Source organism: Dermacentor albipictus, chromosome 1 (assembly GCF_038994185.2).
Source record: "Dermacentor albipictus isolate Rhodes 1998 colony chromosome 1, USDA_Dalb.pri_finalv2, whole genome shotgun sequence".
NCBI classification, from domain to species: domain Eukaryota; kingdom Metazoa; phylum Arthropoda; class Arachnida; order Ixodida; family Ixodidae; genus Dermacentor; species Dermacentor albipictus.
The window spans coordinates 462,771,153-462,797,467 of record NC_091821.1 but is presented as its reverse complement, the minus strand read 5'-3'; the positions used below and the strand labels follow the sequence as shown (position 1 = coordinate 462,797,467).

The following is a 26,315-nucleotide window of genomic DNA, read 5'->3' as shown; positions in this document are numbered from 1 at the left end:
CGCATTCTGCGTTGATAGTGCGTGATTTTTTGGCACGCAGTTTCATCACTGTGCTGTAACATCCTCCCTACTCGTCGGATGAAGCCCATTGCGACTGTTTTTTTTTTTTGCATTCTCCAAATAGGGGCAAACTGGGACTTCAGCGACAGCATTTCGGAAATGCGATATGACACTTCAAAGACAAACACCGTCTTTGCTGAAGTGCTTAATAGAAGTGGTCCGCCAAGGGTGCTACTAGCAATGGACGAAAATGTGACCACATTGAAGTATCCGACATTTTACTTAAAAAACTTCTAAAACGTAGTACATAACCTTTTGGGACTGACCTCGTAATTGTACTATATAGAGAGAGAGGTTTTAATGAAACGTAAAATATAAAGCCCCGAGAGGCAATATGCTAGACTGTAGTACAGGTATAAAATCTAATTAGCTTAGGTTTCATACCTTATTAGCACCCAAACCATTTGTGCATGTGTCCGTTTAGAATACGGGGTATGTAATGAACACGTATCTCGACAAACAGCGCGCAGAGAACAGTTACTAAAGATCATAACACCCGAAAACATTCGTCGAGGTGCTTCTTGTGAAGGAAAAGTGCGTGTTCGACTTTTGATAACTGAGATTGAATAGCGCCCGGACCATCTGTACGTGTACATGTACATCTGGTACATTTTTTTTTTCAAAGTGCTTAGAAAGTCTTCCTCCATAGGTTAATCTCAGTAGCTGATCAGTACTCCAGCGACTATCACTCTTTTATTATTCTTTTTGATGTCTATATTTATCGAGGCATGCCTCTTATTTCGTTAGCCGGTGCTTAAATTTCGCACGTTGCTTCGGAGCATGACCATTCGTAGCGTGTGACTGTTGTCATACACGCAACTTTTTCGAACCAGCCATGAAACATATAATAGAATGCCCGAAAGCAGACACAGACGCATTTATTCTGTCTTCATTCTTGATATTCCACCTTTTCACCGAGCGCATCCAAACAAATGTACCCGACGCCACGCTGTCCTAGAACTATCATTAGTCGCTTGAAAAGGCATCAGAATTTCTTATTCGCGCTATTTTCACGCTCGGAAAGTTACGTGATCTTTTCGATAATGGATGTAAAGTGGCTCTGGATACTTTATTTAACACAGTGTCACTTCCTTTAGTGCAGTGGCGTAGTTATTCTTACAGCACTAGGCGAACGAAAGTCTACGAGTCGTGCACCTCAAAATAGTTGATACCCGCATGAACGCACCTAAATCATAAGGCTCGAAAGAACAAAGGTCAGGCAGATTCAGGAAACCCGTCGGAATCCATGTGAAACAAAGTTATAGCGGAAACACGTGGAAGTCGGGAGATGGAAATTCAAGACGATGACCAAAACGAGAACAAGGAGAAAGCAGGCGCCAACGTTTCGACAAGTGGACTTGGAGAAGACAAGTCTACTTGTCAAAGCGTTGGCTCCTGATTTCACCTTGTTCTCGCTTTGCTCAATGTTATAGCGTAGAAGTTAAATTAATGCTGCACAACTCAATGCGGCGAGTACAACTTCATCCTGTGCAAAGTGTAACCTCATGCAAAGTTGGCATTTACCGTGCAAAGTTAGCACAGGTCACAATTTCAATCACATGCAATCTTTGTTGATGCGCTACACTATTTGCTAACTGTGCCGAAATGCATATAACGAAATCCGGCATGTGCATAGTGTGAGACGTCAACGAAGTGATGTCGCAGAGGACGAAGGCGGTGTATGACGCTTGTCGAGGGAAGAACAGTGAGAATTGTGCATGGAGGCATAGTTATCTTTTTGGCGCATTGCACACTCATTCTAGAGTGTTGGCCAATAACGGGCAGATACACAATCGTACATACCCTATTGCCCAATAATAGAGTAGCCGAAATATAGGGAAATTGGAAAAGGCTAACAACCTATTCAATATTATGCGCTATTTCATTGAGATGTCTGTGTTCCTTAAAGATACCCATGATAAGCCATTATCACGTGCACGAGTTTATATGGTGGCATATTGTTTTGTTACTACTTTGTCGGTCAAAATTTCATGCTACGTACCCTTCCCCCCCCCCCCGCCCTTACCATCCCTTGCGTTCGACTAAGCACCAAAGGGCGGCACGCGAAATTCGCACGAAGAGGCAAAGGAACATTCGCGTTAATAGTACAGGGTCATTCATTTATGGTGGATTTTTGATCGCACTGATCAAAAAATGTAGAATGGTGACACTCCGTCGTCATAGTTCTTTGAGTACCATCTATATAAATGTTTGTGCAAGGGAGTCTATTGTCAGATGCATAGTACGCATGTGGAAGAAGCACTTGTGTGGTGGCCCTAGTATTCCTAAGTAACAGAATTGCGTGTCACGTGTTCTCCATGAAATTTTTTAGCCGTGCAACGCCTTGCACATCGGCCACACTGGTTGATGTGTCAACGAACGCCCACGCGAGGACAGCCCGCCTCCCTGAAAAAAATGTGGCGTACTGCCCATCGACGCTGTGGTACAACGTTGTTTGAAATGTCACTGGGCTGACACGCAATAGTAAAAGCAGGGAGAAGGTTGTAATCAAGGATTCTTGCACGTCGTCAGGTGCATATGGAACGTCTCTTAGCACTCTTTCTATTAAGCAGAGTGTCAATTAATACATATATATATATATATATATATATATATATATATATATATGTATATATATATATATATATATATATATATATATATATATATATATATATATATATATATATATATATCTCAGCGCCTTGTTAAACTCTATATATATATATATATATATATATATATATATAGTGTCAATAATAAGTAGGGTAAATCATTTTCGAGCGAACAGGACGGCAAAGGCAAGTTCGTCTTAGCATCGACGGGTTGCTTGCGTTCTCCTTCAATTTTCTTCCTCCCATGTTCCTTACTTTTTGTGGGCCTGCATCATGTGTATGTACGGTGCCGTCCACTGCTGTGCAGAGCGCGTGAGCGGCCGGCTTTGATCTGCAGGGCGACACCTGATGGCTGTTGCTGGGTCCCACATAGTGTGCCTAGGCATATGCGTGGCCTAATAGACATGCACAATTCCTTTTGATGAGGGGCGATGCGAAAAAGTGCCTTTGTTTACCCCAGACTGCCCTCGGTCTGAGGGCGCTTGCGACACGTCAAACTCCATAGAATGAAGCGTATGGGCTGATAATGCGCACTGGTCCTTTCGCAACAAATGATGCGTGCTTACGTACTGCGAGATAGCAAAGGCGCTTACGAACATCACCTCTGGTTAAATGCAATACGCGCAAGTTTGTATGTTGAATAGTCTGCGCGTGTTTCTGGGCACGCTGTCTCGGACCCAGCGATCGCCGCTAGGCGTCGTCCCGCACAACAAAGCCGGCTGTTCGCGCGCTCTACACAGCAGCGGGTGGCACTGTACATGAAATAGTTGTCACTTTCAGCATCACCGTGTGTGATGTGTATTCCATACGTGATCGTCTTTGCTATCTCAGCGCCTTGTTAAACTCTGCTACTCGACTTCGCTTCCTTTATACCTCCCTATACATGTGCGAGTCCAAAAACAAGAAAGGGGCTGGCAGATGGAATGGCACACTGTGGTATAAACTTTTTTAAACAGGGTTGAAGTACCTCAGACAGGCTGGCCAACGTTTCGATAGGTGGACCTATCTTCGTCAAAGGCGGCCTCGTCATCCTCGGCGTGTTAGTTTTAAAGTGTTAGTGCAGTGACGTCACGTGCGGGTGTTGTCGCTGGCGGCTGGTTTTAAAGAGAGAGATTACAAGAGGGAACAGGCGTTGTCGTCCGACGTCTGTGAGCCTCATTCTCAAGACGAAGGGACAAGAGCGTGAGAGTGGGCACGCGGGGAGGAAAGAAAAGAAATAGAAGCAGAAAAAAGGGGGGAAAAGGAAAAAAAAAACCAGGGGGGAGCCAGGGCCGTACCAAGACACAACAAAGGGGGGGGGGGGGTGAAAGAAAAAGAAAGAGAAAAATGAAATCTTTAAGAAATACGGGGGCTTGGGAGCGTGTTGGGGATGCGAAAGGTTAGGAGGTATTCAGGGGAGTCGTTGGCGGCATGTTTTTGAGGCATTAGAACGGCCGGTCAAGCAATAGGTCGAGTAATTTTGAAATAGTTAAGGTGGCGACGAAGAGTCTGCGGTGCAATGTGTGGGGTGACTGAAGTGATTTTGCTCCTTCGACAATTACTGGCAAAAGCAAAAATGGAATAAAGTAAATGAGAGTGAAGTACGGGGCACCCCTGAAGCAGTTGTCAGCAGCGCCTTTCAGGGAGGAAACCTTGGCGTGTCCATCGCGTTCCAGGTTCGTGCCAAATCTACGACCTGCTCAAGGGGGGCCAGGAGTGCGTGGTGAGCGCGACGCAGACGGACGAAGAGCGACGCGAGTTCCGCATCGACCTGCTCATCATGTTCATCACGGGCTTCGTCCTTCTTCTCGTGTGCGTCTTCCTGGACGCCAAGCTCCAGTCGCGCACGAAGTCCAGCGAACTCCTGTCGCGCGAGGAACTGCGCGCCAAGAAGCTGCAGATGAAGCACGTCGACCCCACCATCCTGGAGGAGCGCGAGCGGGTCGAAGCCCTGGTCGACGCCATGACGCACGGCGAGGAAGAAGGCCTGCTCGGACTGCTCGTGCACAAGCTCGGGAAGACGTACAGGTACGTCGAGGGAAGCAGTTCTCTATTCGCGAGGAGACCATAAGGGCGCAGTAAATACAGGCGCACATTTCCGCGCTTAAAAGAGTGGCATTTTTGTTTTACTTGGTATAACGGCTTCAGCCACGTGAGCTTAGCTGTTTGGGTTCTTTATGGCCAGGTCGGGAAGTAACACTGTATGGGTTATGACGATGCTTGGTTCTATGCTATGGATCGCACGTCCTTGCCCCGAAGTGGCCCGTAGTTCGCTTCTGGACATTTTACTCCAGTAGCTGTTCGCTTCAGTGCTGGTGACAAACATTATAAACACTCTTGTTCATCCTTACTGTTCGGAGTACAATAGTGCTCGTCACCTCTAAGCATGAGGACATGTGCCTTGGTAAAAGTTGCGTTTTGAGTGCAGCAAGGCGCCTAGGCCACTTGACCTCTGAAAATTAAATGTGCGTGAGTGGGCTGCTTCAACAACGTGAAACCAGAAATAAGTGCTAACCACTGGTAAAAATAGAATACCATGCAAAGGCAGCGTTACCGTACGAAAATTATCTGTCTTCCGCACAGAGCCAGCGCGCACATAGGGAACCATGCTTAGAAAGCGGCCGTAAGAGCCCCTACATTGTGCCTGATAAAGTAGAGGAACGAAGCGATTTCCACAGCGACTGCGGATGTGCGCTCTTGACTCGTGTGTATGGGTTTAAAGTCGTTGCCGGCATCAGTGTTCGCAATTTTTAATAAGCGCAGCTTCGTATGATGATGATTTCTATTGATATTTATGAAGCAGAGCAGCGACAAACAGTTGCCTACCCTGCTTGAGATAGTCAAGTTTTACTACATCTATCTCGGTCGAGAACTCTGTCTATGCCGCAAGGAAGGGTTTTTTTGGAAATGCCGTCTTTATAATGTGTCATTCAGCGATGTTCTTTATGTATTTTTTCATGTCTACCTGTTTGTATTCGAAGGCTGGGTTTCGTAGTTTGCCAAGCCGTTTACATCCTTAGTTATTTGTGTGTCGACGCTCCCATGGAGTTTCGAATGCCTTCGGTAACATGCTCCTATGTTGCAACCGCACAATGAGCGCGATATGTGCGCAATACGTATCGTCTCCATGATGCAAGCGATATACCACAGTGCAAACGGCAAGTAAGGCAGGATACCCGCATTCGTGATCCATTAATAGAATCAGAGAACAGCCGTAGTCTCCCTATATATTCATTAAATTTGCTGCTTGGGAATTGGCACACGTCACAGTGTAGTCTCTGAGCCCTGCTGGCCTACGCTGTTGGTACGCAGACAAAAGAGTGATAGGTCTTCTACAGCTGTTTGCTATGGTTTTCCACAACACATGGTGTTGGTGTGCCCACACTGCGAGAAAAACAGTCAAGATGATGCCGCAGAACCGCTACAAACGATCGAAGAAACGTGGGAGGCAATGTTAAAGGCACAGAGCCTGGAAGATCAGCGAAATCTGGTGGACCGGGCCCGGGCTGCGGCATTTGCCGACTGCTTTCTGGACTAAGAGAGCCGCCCACCTAGGGCGAAAAAAGAACACTTTCTCGCTGTTTCACACAATAAATCTTTATTCCTCCTCCTCGACACCGTTATAACGGGCTGCGCATTCTTTGCGCAGTTTTTTATTCATATTCATCAGTGACATCTCTTTTCGGTTGCTACGTTGGGACGCGAGACAAAAAAAAAAGAAAAGCAAATAGCAACTTCACTGAAGCGGATTTCATTGGCCCTTCCGCTCACCGGCTCAGTCATTCACACACTCACTGGCTGTTGTGAGTATAATTGCTTACTTACACTGCACACCTTGCAGATGAAGCAGTTCGGCTTAAACCGTGCGAGAACCGTAGATCAGTGTTTTGATAGTGTAACCGGGCTGGTTCGTGTTCTACAACTGCAGAGAGGTGTCGGTGATCGGCCAGCTGAGCTTCACGGTGCAGCCGGGCGAGATATTCGGCGTGCTCGGCTTGCAGCAGTCTGGCCGTAGCACGGTGCTAGCCATCCTGGCCGGTGACCGGGAGCTTGGTCGCGGGAACGCCTACATCGAGGGCTGGGGAATCCGGCGCAACCCCAAGCAGGTTACTATTTTTTTTTTTTTGCTTTTGTTAAACTTCTCCTTTATTTGGTCATTACTTCTCTCTACGCTCGTCAAAGTACGCAACGCCCCAGTGTCACGCCGGTCAACCGAGCGGTAAAGACAGATTGTGTGAGCATTCTGTTCTTTTCAGTATATTTTTTTTCGCCTCTGTGCAGCCGTTATTGCCGGGATAAGCCACACGTGCAATGAAGAATATAGGACAAGAAATTAATTGAAGAAAATAATTTACCAAGTGATGCTCCATAGTTGGCAAACTAGCATCAATGTATCCGAGGGTAAATTCGATGGCCGTCTCCTTAAAGTACATAAATGGCCATTCATGTGTTTGGGCTTTTCTTACGGGGACAACATTAACATATGCAACTGTCTAGGGCAAGTCGTCATCAAAATTGGTAAATCCCGGCCATGGCGGCCGCATTTCGATGGAGGCGAAATGCAAAAACACCCGTGTAACTAGATTTAAGTGCCCGTTAAAGAACCTCAGGTGCTCAAAATAATTCCAGAGTCCCCCACATCGGCATGCCTCATAATCAAATCGTGGTTTTGGCAGGCAAAAGATCATAATTTATTTTTTAATCAAAATTGGTGTGTATACTTTGTTGAGTGTTCGTTTCCTGATGTGTGTAATTATTTCTGTTCGTACGTCAATAAGAAAGATCATGTCTTTCACTGAAAACTGGCTTTTGTAAGAGATGTACGTTTTACATAATGTCTACAAGCGTTCCACTTAAATAACTTGGCATCTAACAAGGATACGCATTCCATCGCATTTGCGTGCACATCTGCATTTGCAAGCACGGGTTGATGGCGACCAGTAATAAATTGGATTATAATATAATGTCCTTAACAATGCACATGAAATACAATCCGTTCGCTAAAACTGTCCGGATATTCTTCTGCCGGCAGATACGTGTCTGCCCACAATCCATAATTGAAGCATATTTATTTCGGCAGTAACTTCTTTGGTGGCGACGCCACCCGTTTTGTTCTTGAAGTCAGGAAATTTCTGTCATTGCACAGTACGTTACGAAGCGTTGTTTCTTATAAACGGAGCATTAGAAGCAAACAAGTAGTTTCTTCGCATGCACATGCAGGGCTCTTCAGAGAGCGCGAATAATCACTGTAAGCGTGTAAGGTATAACAACCTCAGTTACATAGCCTGCTCCACTACGCAAGTTATCATGTTCTGTGTCTACTATGCCCATGGGGCTGAAAAACTTGCCGTATATTTTGTCAAATTTCATGTTTCTTTGGTTGCAGCTGACGCTCTAAAATATTCAAAAATTATTCGAAATATATTCGCATTTACGAATAGTAACCATTCGATTCGAATACCGCATCAGATAAGACACTATTCTGTACGTTATTCGAAAGTTTCGAACACTCTCACACCCCTTGATGGGAACAGCGTTTTGTATGTATTGCGATAAGGGCTATTCCTTATACGAAAACTATTCGAAAGTTATTCGACGTTCGCTTCGTTTCGGGCACTATTCGATCCGTATCCCATTCGGACTCAAAGAATCACTATTCCCACACCCATAAATTGCATGCGTTAAGCAATAGATCCTCGTCGGGACAAAATCTAGCATGCTTAGTTTTCTCGAAATTATAGTATTCATTTGAACAGAGTTATTCACTTGAACAGAGAAAAAGTAAAATTGGTCAAGAAAAAACAGGTTAACTTAGAGGCAGTAAGTGTAAAAGCAGACAAATTTAGGCTGGTACTTGCAAACAAATATGCAGCCTTAGAACAGAGAGATGATGATGATGATGACATAGAGGTAATGAATGAAACCGTGACGAGGCTGGCTTCAGAGACAGCAGTTGAAGTTGGAGGTAAGGCACGAAGGCAACCAGTAGGCAAGCTATCCCAAGTAACAAAGGACCTAATAAAGAAACGACAAAGAACGAAAGTGTCCAACTCAAGAGATCAGATAGAATTCGCGGAACTCTCAAAACTGATCAAGGCGAAAATAAGTGATATTCGAAACTATAACGTGAGAAATACTGATGAATTAAGCCGTAAAAAAATGGACGCAGCCTGAAATCAGTTAGAAGGAAACTTGGCATAGGACAAACCAAGATGTATGCACTGAAAGATAAGCAGGGCAATATCATCAGCAATCTCGAAGGTTTAATGCTTGTAAAAGCAGCAGAAGAATTCTATACTGACCTATACAGTACCCAGAGCACTCAGGAGTACTCTATTCGAAACAATAATGAACATTATACAGAAACTTCTCCTATAGCTATAGATGACGTCAGAAGGGCCTTGCAAGGCATGCAACAGGGAAAAGCGGCAGGAGAGGATGGAATAACAGTCGATTTAATCAAAGATAGAGGAGACATAATGCTAGGAAAACTGGCGGCTCTCTACTATACGAAGTGTTTATCAACTGCAAGGGTCCCAGAAAACTGGAAGAATGCAAACATTATACTAATCCACAAAAATGGAGACGTTTCGGAGTAGTGCGGTGATTGGCGATTGGATACTCATCATCATCATCATCTAAAAAACTGAAAACTGAAAGAACTGAAAATTATAGGCCCATTAGCTTAATCCCAGTATTATATAAAATATTTACCAACATAATCTCCTATAGAATAAGAGAACACTGGGAAACCTGCGAGCGTCATCTGAGCTACTATAGAAATTACCAAGTAGAGGCAAGCTTCGAATGACAAGTAGCTCAGCTGAAGCTCGTAGGCTTCGCTTTAACGCTTTTGAGTAGCAACGCTGAAAGCCTTGCAGCAGGCCTTAAATGCGAGAATTCGGCAGTCGCTCAATCTGGAAATCACTCGCAGCAAATAGTTGTGGTTATCCCATATGTTATCCCACATGTGCGCATGATCTCGAAAACGTTGTCAGCAGGGCTGTAGTTGGGTTGTTCTCTGTCCGAAATAAGTTAGGTAGCCTGTACCAACAAGTCAATCGGGTGAACTAGAGAAAAAAAAAGTTCTAAAGAAGCAGCACAGCGGTAGGAGTGGTTTATTGTTTATTAGCACAGCGGTAGGAGTGGTTTATTGTTTATTGCTGTGACGGTGTTGTTTACAAGGTTCCTCTTTCATGCAAGCGTTTCTGTATTGGTCAAACGGAGCGGTGCATCAATGATTGCAAGCGCGAACGCCCGAACAAGGTTGAAAAACAAACTAGAGATAGTCAATAGTCACTGCATTGCAATTAATGTGGCTGCAAGCCGTCCTTTAAGGGTTTGATCTCTTTGTCGAAATAACACGATGAAAGCGCATGTCTTTTTTCTGAAGCCGTTCACATTCATAACAGTGGCGACGCGTGTGTAAGCCTCCCATCGATTTCACTCGTTCCGAAGGAGATAGCTTTCCTTTCTCATTGATTACAATTTATTGCCCCTGCGCGTACTGAATTTCTTTTCCTTTTCATCTTTTTGTTCTCTTCGCGACAGTGCTGGTGTAAATACTACACGCTGACTGAAAATAATAAAAACCCTTGAGTGTTAGTCTGCGCTGTGGTCTGTGCCATTCTCATCGCCCTGTCATTTGGCGCTGTTTTCTGCTCGTATTCTTTCAGGATGTTTCTAAAGAAACACCAGTTATAGGTAACGGATTGGTTGGCGACGTCATGCAGGAATTCAGCCTCAATGACCATCAACATAGAGTTAACTTTGTGAATGTGTGTATGGGCATAGTTCAGCATTATTCTATTTGTTTTCTGTGAGCGCGGTATCATCAGTGTGCAGTGCACGGTTCTGTGATCACTTAGTTCGGAACAAGTGCTTTTTGCACATTCAAAATGGTTCGTAAATATGAGATCTAGAATGTCTTTTTGCCCCGTATGGGTGGTCTTACCTATGGGGAAAGAATATTGGCTGTCAACCTTTCCATTGCGGAGTAATAAAATCACCCGACAGAACAAGAACGGCATTCGGAGAATCATTGGTAATCTTCTTTACAACGTCATTGAAAAGATATATAAAATTGGGCTGTCTATAAGGAGGCCGGTAGCGCGCACCAATAACACAGTGTACACGGCAATGAGGTCTAACAATCCAGACCACCTCAATCGCCGAATCAGTACGTATAAGAGATGGCTGAAATTCATCTTTGACAGCGATTGTCACGCCACCTCCACGTGATGCATTTCAGTCTTTACGAATTGATTTCATTCTTCTTTTTATTACCTTATTTTTGCTGGGGTGTGTCATTCTACACCTGATTTTGCTTCCCGGAAACAGAGTTATAGGATTTTATTTTTTCTTATAACGTCTCATCCGCCCAGGCAACTAAGCGCTTCTTCAGTGAATCCCTACCTTCATCCAGCAGTACTACGTCCACTGTACGGTCGCTTAGTTTCATGCAGGGTTAAATTGCTCGCTGATGTCTGCGTTGTGCCACGCAGTACCTGAAGCGGGTCGGCTACTGCCCCGAAGAGGACCCCCTCATCTTCAAGCTCACTGGGCGCGAGATGCTGGTGCTGATTGCGCGGCTGCGCGGCCTAACGGCTCACGTGATGCACAAGGAGATCCACTACATCCTGCACCAGGTCGGCCTCATGCGCCACTCCAAACACCTGACCGTCGATTACGGGTCAGTATATGCGAGACCAGTGACGAATGTCCGACTCCCTACCGCTACGCTGAAAGGGGCTCTGCAACGTTTGTGTTCACGCTTACAATGCGTTCGTTGTTTGTTGGCCTTTCTGTAGCTTCCAAAGTTAATAATCAGCTTTATACAGTCAGTCAATCTTTCAATCAGTCAGTATATATTTGTTTTTTGCGAAAGCTCAAGACGGGAAAACATAAGCAGTCTCGAACCACTGCTTGACGGCACTCGCCGCCCATAGAGATGTCTACAGTGAGCATAATGACAATAATAAGTCATCAAAATCACAATTCCATAGACGAACGTTATGAACGTAAGAAGTCACTGCACAAGTAACCAAGACAGGGCGTAACCAAGGTGTGCTAGCATACCGCATCAGTTCCCGCTAAAACAAACATAAAGGCTTTCATCCATTTAGGCTTGGCAGAAAAGTACCAAAAGAATAAGTACAACTGATTTCGCAACGAATTCTAAAGAATAGAAAGTAATGTGGCGCACAATTGCTCGAAAAGTGGTGTGTTCAAGAACTGGAACAAAATTGACTTTATAGCTTGCGAATTTAATGCAGCGGTAAACACTGCATCGAGGACTCATCTGGATGTTGTTACACAATCAGATATACTCGTATCGCGCTGTGGTCGTGGTGAAATGCACAGCAGAGGAGGAGGGCAGGGGTCGACGAGTAGATCATCTTTAACAAAGGATACAGAAAAGTCTTGTATGGGTGAACTCTATGAAATAGTGAGAAAAGGTGTCTTGCCGACTCGAACCACGTGTGATTTGTTCGCACCAGTCCGAGAGTATGTACCGCCTTTTGTCGAGTTCGTTCTTCTCGTCATGGCCGCATGTGCCCCGATCAAACGTATTCACCAAAACACCCTTGACAACCACGAGAAAAAAGAAGTTGACTCGAAAGCTGCCACTGTTGTGACTGTTTAAAAGGTTCGATGAGCTGACCGGCGGATTTAGAAAACGAAACGCTGAAAGCTTCGCCACAAATGCTTGGGCATTACTCGAGCCCTCGTGTGCTGGACGAGATCCTACGCCTCGGATTTACGAAAGGAAGACAGGAGCCGCTATAATTGCAACTTGGGCCAAGAAAGCAAAGCGTCCACGTCTTCCACACCATTGGGCAGGATGAACATTTGTTGAAAGTTCAACTCGTTCGCCTGTCTTGCTGTGGTACGAGTTTATAATGAATGGTTGTCCTTGTGTTCGCGGTACTCGGAGCCGACACACCTTCCTCTTGCGGAACAACCCCGGATTCGCGTGCGTTCGCGTTTGCCTCTCTCCAAGTCCGTGCCCAGAGCCCTCGCAACGCGTCATGAGCGCACAGCACGGTTTCCAATTTCGTGCTCACCGTTGCAGTACTTGCTACTCTCACGGCGACTCCAGTCAGCTCTAGCCTTTTAGAATTTCCGGCAGTGGTAGTTGTTACGTTCGCTTAACTATCACTTCCCACAAATTTCCCTCCTGGCGGGGCAATGAGTGGCGGATTTTTTGCGCAGTTTCCTCCGGCTTGTGCGCTCGCGAATTATACCTGGTGTTTCAGCTTGCCCGTGCCAGGCCTTAAAATTTGCGCCTGAGCCACATGCAAAAACGAGTGGCGGTGGTCGCACCTGTCGTCTGCGACACACAGCCATCGGCCACCACAACTCCATCACTTTTTTTTTTTTACGCTGTACAGCAAAAACGCATCATTTATCCCAAATCTCACGGCTGCATTTGTTTCATTGCTTCAAGAGACAAGATATCTCGGTAAAAGTGGTACAGTTAAGACCATTGTATGCGATTAATCTCCATTGCTCGAGGCCGGTTCATGCCTTCGGTCTGTGTGCAGTATTAATCATTCGTTTGTAGCATGCTTGACGGCAGTAATCTTACTGCGCGTAAGTGCCTAGTCACATGGTACTTCTTTTAAATCTCGCGCGCGTCCTTTGAAGCCTGGAAAAATTTAAAGCACAGCAGTTATGATCACGAAAAGAAATTATTTGGATATTTCTCAATGGGCGCTACGAGCTTTCCAGTGAACATACTGCATTTACGGCAGTACTTTAGAACTTGGTTATAATTTATCGGTAAGAAATCACCTGAGCCCACAGTAAAAAATAATTTTGAATTGCCCAAGAGGACACTGAACAGCACAAAATTTGATCGAATCTGTCAATGCATACGTGGACTTTTTTAATGTTTGGCAGGAGTTAGCATAAACACCGTGAATGTACAACAAATATATTTGTGGCTGTGAAATTTGTCATTATTTCAGGCCGCAAATTGAGGGCGGTGGAGACCAAAGGGCTCAGGCATTCAAGATGTGCCCATGAAGATATATACAAAACATCGCTGCAGCGCAATATGAAATAAAAAAAAGAAAACATATTTAAGCAGCTGGTTTCCAGAGTATACGGGGTGATCACTTTTAAGTTTCAGGAATTTTTAAATATCGCCTGTGACAGATAGCCTAATTCTTGTCCTTGAGCTGGGTTATTCAAAGATGCTGACAATACTAAGATGACAAATAGAGACACATATTCAAGTAATTAAATCATTAATAATTAATTTCCTAATTACTTATTTTGCGGCGCATATTGCATTTTGCGAATTGTAGCCGATGAGCTTACAAGACGTATTCACTCGAAATTAATTTCCAGGATGACACCAGTTTCGACATATTATTTCCCCAAAGTGTGAGACGAAACACATGGGCGTTCTAGTTAATTTTGTGCTTCAGTGCATAAAATAGCGCTTTGTTAAACAGGCAAGTGAAACAACAGTGCATTTTCACGGTGAGTTTCATGGCGCATATCACTGAACTGGTGTCATTCTGGAAATTAATTGTAATTGGATATGCCTTGCAAGCTCACCGGCTACAATTCGTACATTGCAATATGTGCCGTAAAGTTGTTAATTAGTTGAATATATGTCCCCATTTATCTTGCAAGTAATGTCTGCATCTCTGCATGATCTAGCTCAAAGGACTATAATTATGTTGTCTGCAACAGGCGACATTTAATACATCCTAAAAACCTAATAAGGATCACCCCGCGTATAGCGCGAGCTGTCGCTATCGCTGCTTTGACCCTTCAAAATTTTGCGACGCATTTTCTAATAATAATATTAATAAGAAGAAGAAGAAGAAGAAGAAGAAGAAAAAGAATAGGAACAATAGCTTCAGAGCAACATTGTTTAGCATGATTGACTCAAACGCGATTGATAAACGTGCAGTGGCTCAAACAAGACGAGAACGGCAGGTCCCTCCGTACAAATATTCACACATCGTCCTTGCCTTGTTCACGCCGTTTCGCAATGACCAGAGCGTTCAGGTTGAAAATCCTCGCGCAGCACAGGTGGGCCGCGTCACCAAGACGCCGTACCAACGCGATCGCGTCAAGCTGATTTTGGTATAAAAAATGTAGGCTTCATTTTCCAAAAGAGTTTGCGGAACAGACCGTTCTAAAGTGACTGCGCGGCTTGCAGTGTCACACGAGTGCACTGCAGTGTGAGCCGATTTACAAGAGCGATCGCATGATCCAAAGCGAAAACATTCTCAGTTTTGATCTCAGATGGAACGTTCTGTGCTGCAGACAAAGACTTAAAGCGCATAAACGCCAGTAAGACCCTATTTTTGCCCCTGCTGGAAGGTGTCCGTTGTGCTTCGCGAGCAGATTACTACATAAACCTTGTTGTCTGATGGCATGGGATAGATTGACGTCAGGTCTTACGACTCATCGATTGATGGATAGGCATTAACACCCCCCAAAATGGCGCAGGAACTGTGAGCGACACCGTAACGGAGGGCGCTGGATAGCGCTTTAAAAATTTTTTTCCATTTAACGAGTACCCGAGCCTAAGAATCCAGGCTTGTTCTTTTTCTGCCATCATCCAATTGCAGCTGTATGACAGGAAGTCTAACCTGAACACAGTGGTCACCAGCGTAACTCCTTCGAGGCTTAGCCACCCCGGCTTGTGTCTCATGCTTTTCAAGTTAGAAAGCAAAGGGAAGTTCACAGCACTGTCAAGACAGTGGGTGCCGACAAGCGGCTTCCTCCATAATGTTGTGCAGGTAGCTCCTCGTCGCAGTGGACACTGCTGAGCACTTAGGTGGGCGATGACAACTTATAGAAATGTCCGTATGCCCGTGGCAATAAATATGGCATTTCTGTCCGGTTGCTACTGGACAACACGAGCTTTTCTTTTTTTTTAAGTACATTGCACATTTGATAAGAAGCATAGATAACACAGCGTGGCTCGGCTCACATTAGATATAGCCTGAGCTATTCTCTATTACATTCAGTGAGGTCGTAGTACGGCTGCCAGTCAAAGCACCAGTACAACTTGTGTTCACAGTGCAAAGGTACGAGTTTGTACCGCGGCACATGTCTCGACTAGTCGCACCGTTGATGTCACGTGCAGCTTCCTGCGCTTGGTGTTTCGAGGCCTTTTGAATGGTCCCGTCAATAGTGCATCAGATAGCTCCTTTAGACTCAGTAGTCTCCATGGAATGACTGAAGTTTACTTCAGTCATTCCATGAAGGCAATACTCTCCGGGTATATTACAGCTGAAACGACTTACTGTAGCATCCATAGCAAAATGTCGGATTGCGGCACTCGCATGCGTTCGTTTTGTCTTGTTTCCAGTTCGGGAGCCCGCCGCAAGATGTCGCTGGCCATGAGCCTGGTTGGAGACCCGGCGCTGGTCATCCTAGACGAGTGCACATCCGGCGTGGACCCCATATCACGTGGCCGCCTGTTCCGCGCAATCACGCGCATCCAGCGGTCCAGCGGCATGGCAGTGCTCTTCACGTCGCACTGGTAGGCCGCTACTCGCAGTCGCACGCACGTGCTTGGGCGTGTTGCGCAAAACTGAGTGTTCAGGGTGCAGACTCTGAACTGGCAGCTCATGCTTTGAACGAAAAGCAGGCAAGAAAGTTACTGAATGCAATTAGGAAGGGACTCAAGAACAGAGCTGGTACTCACAGTCCTGGTATACGCGCTATGCAAGGTCTTCGCCCAGCAGACTTGTAGATATATGACCAGTCTATACTAATGGATTCTGTGTCATGCGGCTATCTTTATTTACTGAGAGCTTCAGGGGAGATGCCAACGCAATTATGAGGTGCCGCAGCCACTATTGGTAAACTTCGTTGCTGGTGAAAACATAAATACAATGCATGGAATACTGATGAAAAAAATATGGCGGGGGCATTCTAGACTCACACTACTCCAAAGTCATATATAACGTTGTACTAATTGTACAAAGAGTCATTTTTCCAGCACCTCTCTAACGATAAAGTTGCAGTTGCATCGTTTAAATGTGAACCAATCAGAAATACAAATCACTATTGCTTTGGTGCTGTTTCCTTTTCTGTATTAAACATTCCAAATTTAGAGAGTCGAATTTGGGCTAGTTGATGCAAACTCGTCTTAGTGTCTTAGGCGCCAAGCAGAACACAATAAGAGGATGATCGACAACAACGCTACTAGCAGCTCAATAAGTTTATGAAAATCACACAACATGAATGGCTCCAAACAACACTCAACCAAGCCGCGCACCCGGCGTGGTTACTTAGCGGCTATGGCGCTGGCCTGCTAAGCACGAGGTAGCGGAATCGAATCCCGGCCACGGAGGACCTGTTTCAATGGGGGCGAAATGTGAAAACCCCCGTGTACATACCCGTGTAATTTAGGTGCACGTTAAAGAACCCCAGATGGTCCAAATTTCCAGAGTCATCTCCCATTACAGCGTGCCTCGTAACCATATCATGGTTTTGGCACGTAAAACCCCATATTTCTGTTTAAGTCCCACATACCTAAAGAGCCCAGAAAATGAACGAAGCAGGTGCAGAGAGTAACACTAGTCACGCCTTCAAAAAGGCCTGTCTCCTTAAGTGCAACTGACAAAAAGCTTACATGGCCGTTGCATGCCACCGCGATTTTCGACCAACCACCGCCAGCTAAGTAACGGGAAGCGGACCGATCACAAACGCCAGCGCCATCGTCCTCAGCCGATTATCTGCTTTTACTGTGCTGGCTCGGCCCCATCGATACCCTCTCCACTCGGGCGTGCTCCTCGCCTCTTGTCAGCCAATAGTATAAAAGAAGCTACTCAATGTAGGGAATGCTACTCGTTCTTAAAACAAAAACGTGACCGCCCATAAACGAGAAGCGCGTTTGGTTGGGCTTTTCAAACAACGCTGCGGGTTACCGCCCGATTCTTGCGTCCGTGGTTGCGTAATTTTTGGCGTAAAGGAGATCAGAATAAGAACAGATAGTTTCACATTATAGGAGTCCCAGGTCTGCATCATCATAGTCAATACTGGTAAATGACAACTATTGATATTTACGCGTAAACATTTGTATTCCCCTTTCAGTTACTCACTTGACAACTTTGTCCCCCGCGCCTCGTCACCCGCACGATGGCCCTGAAGCAGTCCGCCACCCACGGCTGCACCATCATGTCAATACTGATTGGATTGGATTGGATTGGAAAAGCTTTAATAAAAGTCCTGCAGGACGCACGTCAGCGCGCAGTGGGCGTCTCCCACGCAGGGACCGACAGGGAGTACCTGGCGGCCGCTGCGCGAGCCCGCTGGACGGCCCATTGCTGGTTTTGTAGGAGCGGGCTTCGTATGGTCTTCTCCCACTTGTCGGAGGTGGAGCAGGGCGGAACGTTTCTGCACTCCCAAAACACGTGTGCGAGTGTCGCCGTCACCCCGCACGAGGGACACGCATCGTCGGGGTAAACGTCCGGGTAGATGATGTGTAAGGTGGCGGGGTTTGGATAAGTATGTGTCTGCAACAAGCGTAGCGTTAGCGCCTGCGGCCTGTTCAGTTTGGGGTGCGGGGGCGAAAAGAGACGTCGTCCCAAGTAAAAGTATTTCGTGATTTCATTACACGTTACTGGGGCGTCCCTGTTCGCCTCCAACTCATTGAGACGCGGTTGCCCGGGGGTGACGGCGCGGTCGGTAAGCGCGCGCGTAGCGTCGTGGGCTGTCTCGTCGAGGTTGGGTGGGGCGCCCGGGATCCGACCCAGGTAGGCGGGAAACCAGATGACGGTGTGGTGTTTGAGAGTGCTCGGGTCAGCGCCGCGGAGGACGCGTAACGCCTGATCGGAGACTACCCCTCTCTCGAACGCTTTGATGGCTGGTCTCGAGTCGCTGAATATTGTCTTTCGCTTATTGCCGAGCATTGCCAGCGCTATGGCCACTGGCTCCGCCACCTCGGGGTCACATGTGCGTACCGTGGCGCCGTTTAAAGTCCGTTGCGAGGACGAGACCGCCACCGCAACGAAAGCTCGGTCGCATCGGTAGGCGGCGGCATCCACGAAAGCGACGTCGTCCGCTTTCTTGTTTATGCGTTTAACGAATGCGGTGGCCCGGGCTATAGGCGCCTGCCTCGATTGTGTTCCGGATGTACGTTTCGCGGAATGGGTGCAATCGTGATCAGGTCGCGGAGCTCGCGGAGAACCGGCGTGAACTCCGGTGGATCCTGGGTGTTTGGTGGGAAGTAGCCGAGCTCGCGCAAGATGTGACGGCCGGTCTTGGTCATCGTCAGTCGTATCATCTGCGCTCCCTCCAGAGCCTCAGCGATCTCTTCGAGCGTATTGTGCACCCGAAGCTCGAGGAGTCGATACGTCGGCGTGGTGATCGGGAGCCCAAGAGCTTGCTTCACTACCTTTCGGATGAGTGTATTGAGCTTGTTACGCTCCGATTGTTTCCACTTGTGCATTGCTGCGACGTATGTAAAGTGACATAGGACCAACGCGTGTACGACACGCAGCAGATTGTCTTCTTTGAGGCCGCGGTGATAGTTGGCCACTCTGCGTACGGGTCGTATTGCGTTGTCCGTCTTTGTCGTCAGCTTGTGGACCGTTTGGATGTTTGATCCGCCCGCCTCGATAATCATTCCCAGTACTCGGATGGAGTCGACCCTGGGGATGGGGCGACCGTCTCGGGTGCTGACGGTGATGTTGCGCTCGGTCGGTGGTTTCCATCCCTTAGGCCTTTTGCCATGTCGTTTAGGGCAGTACAACAACAGCTCCGATTTGGCCGAGGGGCACTTGAGGCCCGTGTGGTCGAGGTAGGACTCGGCGGTTTCGACTGCCTCCTGCGGAGCGGATTCGATAAAGCCGTCCGAGCATTGTCCGTCCATTGTCTGCGCACATTGAAAAAAAATAGCAGCTAAAGCCTCGCGCACGCTAGATCATCTCAAACGCAACCAACATGGAGCTCCTTCCTTCACAAAAAAAGTATCAAGCATTAATCCGACCCCAACTAGAATTTGCGGCTCCAATTTGGTCCCCTCACCAGGCATATCTAATCCATATTCTCGAGTCAACCCCAAGCTGTGCTGCACGTTTTATTGCCAGAGACTGCAATCCATATTCGAGCGTATACAACCGGATACGTTGTCATACATGTGTCAACCGGAAGTTGTCATTGTCCCTACCATCATGGGAATCACACTATAATTTACCGTTGCTTTCTTTTCTGTAACATAAATTCATTCATAGTGAACACTCATCCACCTTGCCTGTTGTTGGTCCATCTCGCTCACATAGGCACTTGCACAAATACGTCAGCTTCCCGCGCATTTTTCTTCGTAGTAATGCATTTACGTTGTATGCTTTGCCACGTGCTATTAAATATGCGAGTGGTCTTCCCGATAACATTGCTGACATTAACGACTCTAACCTTCGGAAAAAAATACTTGTTATGTTTGGGTGGTGTGCAAGTATTCCTATTTTGACCCCATTGTGTAATGCAACAATCCTATTAACTGTGTAAACCTGGTTTGTAGTGGTAGAATCTTATTTTATGACTGGATGACTTCAGTTTGATTGAAAATATTGTATTCATTGATTTCACGTCGCACGTTTATATTTATAACATTGTAAAAGTTTTTTTTTGCTCTTTCTTATTTATTATGTGACGCCCTCCCCCCTCACGCAATACCCCTGCTGTACCCTCTGAGGTATACGAATGAATAAATAATTAAATGAATAAATAAATAAATGGTTTCCTCTTGCATTGCTAGCGATCGCCATAACCACAACGCTCAGAACAGCAAATGTATGCTCCTACTCTAGTGTTGTCAAGCGCGTATACACATAGCAATTTCCAGCCGCTCTCCGTCTTTCTACAACATGCTTAAAAAGACAAACATTGACAGGAACGGTGAAGGCAATATGGTAAATGTCATCGCATACGCATCATTGTTTTCTTTTCTTTGCCTGTGTCTTTTTTATGGTAAAATGCAAATGTAAAAAAACATCAACTAGGCCAAGAAGAAGTTCCTCCACAACACGCTTCTGATTCGTCTCCTCTCAAGTTCCCGCAGCCTGGCTTCAACAGCCCCGCAATCTTACGAACAGGCGCAGCCGTTTACTTCTTACGATGAGTGAAGGAACAAGATTGACTTCCCCATTCGGGTGTACGGAAGCAAGCGAACTCGTCTTTCAAAGAACGGGAGGGTGGCGCGGCCGGAATATTAACACCATCGTGATCGTGAACATCATGTTAATTTCATTGCGCGGTCACACTTGCCCAGCGCCTACCGAACTCTGCACATGGATGCGTGCAAACTTCCAGAGTTAATCACTTCACGTAATTCTACATTGTCCTTGTTTGTGCTAGTTTCCTTCCCTCGGAACAAATTTTATTTAGTGACGCACGCAACTCAATTTCTTTACCTCAGCTGCAATTCAATTTATACGAGTCGTATTTTCTACCACCTCTGATGCTCAATCCACAGTCTCGTCTTCAAATCTCTCCACGTTACATCTGTCATTTTATTGCGATAGCAGTTATATGGACACTCCTAGCCTATTTCTGCCGTTGGCGTCGCTGTGATGTTCCTATGAAGTCCAAGGGCGATGACACTGTCGCCGCTTGCCTTCCGCTTTATGTGCGAATGAAAGCGTGCAAGGGGAGCCGACAATCACGGCTTGATCTCGCCCGCGCGAAAGGAAGGAAAGCGGCGAGGAAGGTCTTCCGTCGCGTGCGAGGCACCGGAGAAGGGAGGCGGCGCTCTATTCTGACTGCAGCTGTGAATGTGGCGACTGCGCGCGATCGTATCTTGGAGATCGATCTGCGTTGGGGGCAGGGTCTAGGTGCGTAGACGGCTCGTAGCTTTGTGCGTGTTGTGTGTTCTCGGCACTCAGTTTGCGTTGAAGCGATAGACAGCACAAAGGTCACTTCGCTCGCCGCTGCTGCCGCGCTTCCTAACGCCAGCGTGTTGACAGCGAGTGTCCGCGGTCACCGAGTGTGATGCGTTAATGCTTGCTGTGCGCGCTGACATCATGCTTGTTAATTCAGTTAGCAAGCGAGCGTTTACAAGTTGATACGGCCGATAAGAGTGCTATCCATGCTTCGTATGGCTGTCTGCTAATTTGCTATCGCAATCGATGCTTCGCCTTTCGGGCGAAGCTAGGCCTTTTTTCTCTTTCTATCGCACGTTTCCCCTGTCGTAAGCTTACCGTCCGGTTATTTCTTTATTACGCAACACCATATCTCATGGTTTGAACTCATCCCCGCACTGGTTGCAGCATGCGCGAGTGCGACCAGCTGTGCACCCGCGTCGGCATCCTGTCGGGCGGCGACTTCACCCGCGTGGGCGACACGGTGGCCCTGAAGCAGTCGGCCACGCAGGGATGCACCATCGTAGTGAAGCTGACCGTGGCCCAGAGCACGCAGGAAGGCTCCATCAAGGAGATCAACCGGGGCATCAAGCGGGAGTTCCCAAACTCGGTCATTGCCGAGAAGCGAGAGGTGAGCCTGTGCACCCCTCGAAAGTTGCCTTGTTTGGGTTCATTAGGAGGCCAATGAGCTTCAAAGAATGCCAGCAGCGGAGGCAGGTAAGCGTTTGCGCATTCAAGAGCAGATTTCAAGCGATCGTGCTTGCAGGTGGAAAGGCGGTTGCTACGCGAGCAGTGCGTAAAAAAAGAAAACGTGGGTCCGTGGTGATGCGACAAGATTTGGATGGATAGTGCGAGATAGACGATGCGCGTGAGTGAGAACACGAGCATTGCCGAGCGGCGAGAAAACTTGTAGAAAATACAATTTGGGAACTTTAAGACAGGAAGCCAGAGAGTGTAGACGAAGCTGCTACCTTATTGCTGTTGAATACACCCTCTTCATTTGAGGGCGTATTGTACACGTGCCAAATATGGGCCTAATGCTGACTGTACATCGTGTCCAAATGCGACTCTTCCACGGGCCTCGGAGGTCGGGCGACAGTTCTCCGTTTCAGCGTTTCCATATAGAGGAAGACATTCAACAAGAGCGGACACAACCATAGAGCTCAGCGTCCGAATTGACTGTAACGCACCAAGCAGATGATGTGAAAACCTGAACCACACTTTCTGATTCGTTTTTGGGCGCGCACGTTTTGAACGCTAGCTGGTAGGCCTTACGCCGGTTGAGCTGATCGGCGCGGCATTTGTTTTCTTCCACTGCTCAACTGCGCACGGTCTTGGTGCAGAATGATTTTTTTTATTATTCGTTAAAATAAATATAGTTACAAGCGATGTTTACAAGCCTCCATCGAATCTGTCCTCTGTGTATGTAGTTTTATAGACTCGGAACACCTATTGAAATGAGGAATTATTTTGCTCTGTATAAATGCTCGCTCCGGGCTTTCTTCTTTTTTTTTGTTACGTTCGTCCAATCTTGTGGCGCCAGGTAGCAGCAGTAGTCCTGGCACAAAGCTCCACCACACGACGTCAGCTGAGAAAAAAAAGTAAATTGTAAGCCTGCGTCATTTTGGTATTTAGACCTGATTGGAAAACAGCATATAGAGGCAAAACGTGCGAAAGTGGTGAATAGGCGACATAACATATCAAGGCAATTCGCTTTTACAAACATAGCGTAGAAAATACCCGACTCCTCCAAAACAATACCATCCATAAAATATGATAAAGACATCCAATTTCCAAGCATTCACCCATTCCCGTGCCTTAATTCATTTTCTTTTAAGAGCACAAATACACGGGCAACTGCACGTTTTCGATAAAACTTGGCGTGATAGCTGACGTAATGTTGCGCCACGTATACAGAGGTGGGCAGAGCACATACTCCCAGCCAGACCATGCTAGACGCTCGCAGAATGCCTTCTACTCGCACTCAAGACAAATGCGTGGGTGCAAAGCTTGTTTTCAGTCCTTCAGAGGACGGAATATTCGCAAGTTTCTGGTTTTTGAGCCACTGGGCATTATCTTTTGCGTGTTCATGCACTCTAAGAACAGTTTACACCCTTTGGCTTGCCCCTTCTGCCACACAAAAATAATCGTCATCTGCCTTGATGCGTTTCCTTTCTTTATCGCTGCAAGCCCGGAACTTTCCAGTGACGAACGGCACGCGCGTTATCAGAAGGGCACACTCTTAGAAAAATGTACACCCTTTGGGGCGTATCTTGTCCCACAACAATAATCGTCATCTGTCTTGTCCGCGTTTCCTTTCTTTAACGCTGTGAGCCCGGTACTTCCCAGTCACGAACGGCATGCGCGTTATCAGTGTGACGCAGCATTCTCGACAGGAAAGTAGCCAGAGCCGAGTTTTCAAGAAAGGAAACGCCAGCAAGGCAGATGACGATTATTGTTGTGGGACAAATACACACCCCAAAGGGTGCAACCGTTTTAAGAGTGCACTCCAAAGGGTGTAAACTGTTCTATGCTGATAACGCGCGTGCCGTTCGTTACTGGAAAGTTCCGGGCTCGCAGCGATAAAGAAAGGAAACGCATCAAGGCAGATGACGATTATTTTTGTGTGGCAGAAGGGGCAAGCCAAAGGGTGTAAACTGTTCTTAGAGTGTGGGCGCAAGCAACACCTTCTCGTGTTATCACTCTCGGCAATCGCTCGTCACGTTTTAGACAAGCGTGGGTACCGAAAGACGGTATATGCTTGAGGAGGCCATAAAGATCATCACAAACTTGGTCCCGTAATACTCCGCCAGCGCGAAACTAACCAGCGTTAAAGGGCCCATGACACGGCCGTCCAATAGTTCTCAGTTTATATTTGTTACTGAGAATAGAGGGCATAATATGGTTATACAAAAAAAAACACTGGGCTCTCAGCGCACATTTTAAGCCGAAATTTCAATTTGAAGTCGCTGCCTCTCAACTCCTCCGACCGACGCCAGCCGCCATCTTGGCAAGGCTGTGTGACGCCACAAACTGAGGAGGATACCTCTCTCTTCTGCGTTGAAACAGTTCGAGACCACATTGGACGTATTTATCCACACGCTCTAGCACCCAATAGCGTAGGAACGGCATCGCCGCTGAATTGTGCCGGCAGTTCCTTCACTTGCGCGATGGAAAGCCGTAGCAAACCGGAGATGCGCCGAGACGCACGTGCAAAAAAAGAAGCAGCCCGTGGCAACCACGACGTATTTCCAGCTCCTGCAACCACTTCCGCTTTTTCCAGTCCAGAAAAGCATGGCCTTCGAGACTGGCTTCTCATTTCATTTCTTTCTCATTTCATTTTCATTTCATTTCTTTCATTTCATTTCATTTCATTTCATTTTCATTTCATTTCTCAGATTCATTTTGTTGCCACTCAGTGTCGCCAGACTGCTTTACGGTTCAACTTCGGCATTAAAAATTCGAATGAAAGTGTTTTACTCTACCGAATGCATTGAAACTTTGCCAGCTCACTGCGGGACGCGTACGGTTTGACGTGCAATGCATAATATAAGCCCGAAAATTTGGTGTCAAGGCCCCTTTAAACTAACTGCGCCACAGCGGCCGACCTGTATTTCACTCCGACATGTCTGTCGCTAACTGCGTCACAACGTCCTGTGCGCTCAGTGTGCCTGAAAAGTACCCAAAAAGGTACCGAAATTAGTTACAGTAATGTTGGGGCCCATAGAGAGCGCCACAAACACATTCCAGTAAGATTCAGCACACGCCAAACTGCGTCACAACTCCCGGTGAGTCGAGTGTGCCCAAAAAGCACCCAAATAAGTTTCAATAATGTTGGGTACACAGAAAGCTTCGCAAACATATTCCAGTACAATTCAGTACACACCTAACTGCACGACAACGGCCGAGGTGTTTTTCGCTACCTGCATCAAAACCCTTGGTGCCGTGATTTAAGCCTAAATTGCTTGAAATGCACCGCAGATCGTAAAACAAAATTTCTCACCTTGCCGGGGTGCGATTAGCGCAGGAATGCCACGTCGAAGCGCAGCAGGAACGCAAGTAATACGCCGAGAGCCTTAGAAACCAGACCTCCACACACAAAAAAAAACATGCGCTGCAGGCCTCGCTCACTTCAGTGGCTTGTCTGGCGCATGGCGAATGCACCTGGCGCGCCACTGACTTGCCGCTAGGTAATTCAATAAAATAAGTAGAAATGTATAAGTTAATTTATAAGCAAAGCTTTTTATTTATAGCGGCAAAACATACAAAGACCAAAGCATTGCCTGTTAACTTCATTTCACATTCTTTTTTTTTTCGATGCTCGCGTCAGCTAACAGCTGATGTGTATATTATCGTGACGTCTTTCTTGTTGCCAGTTTTCGCCGAGTAACCGTTCTTGTTGAATTTCTTTCTCTGTGGTTTCACGAACACTATACGTCATTCATTTTCGCAAGCTAGAGATCAGGAAATTTATTAGCGCGAAAAGACAGGCATTCTTTGCCTCAGCGTTTCACTTTCTGAGTTACTGGCTGCTCCTGTCGCGGCTAACACGGCTTGAAAACGCCCAACTACTAAAGACTAGTTAGCAGAACGGAAGAGGGTGACGTGCCTAGTAAGTAAAACTGCCGTATGCCGCTAAGAATGGGCACGAAGTGAAAACGTCTCCTCGGGGGAGCTAGCTAAAGATAAGCAGAGCCCCAGCGAGTGATGGCAATAACGTCGCAACAACGCTAGACTAAGTTGGCACAAGAAAGTGAATCGAGTAATATACTACATAAAGGGCTTTGTGAAAACGTTTAATTACACGATGTACTGA

The 26,315-nt window shown here is 46.6% G+C and overlaps 1 protein-coding gene across 1 annotated transcript in view; it reads left to right on the top strand.

The window, feature by feature from the left end:
- LOC135902778 (phospholipid-transporting ATPase ABCA3-like) overlaps window positions 1-26,315 on the top strand; it is a 173,572-nt gene that overhangs the window by 141,107 nt on the left and 6,150 nt on the right. Inside the window, exons 21-25 of the mRNA XM_065433016.2 lie at window positions 4,331-4,682; window positions 6,583-6,760; window positions 11,159-11,346; window positions 16,000-16,173; window positions 21,908-22,130. Of these exons, the coding sequence (XP_065289088.2) occupies window positions 4,331-4,682; window positions 6,583-6,760; window positions 11,159-11,346; window positions 16,000-16,173; window positions 21,908-22,130 (1,115 nt within the window). The remainder of the gene's footprint in view (window positions 1-4,330; window positions 4,683-6,582; window positions 6,761-11,158; window positions 11,347-15,999; window positions 16,174-21,907; window positions 22,131-26,315) is intronic.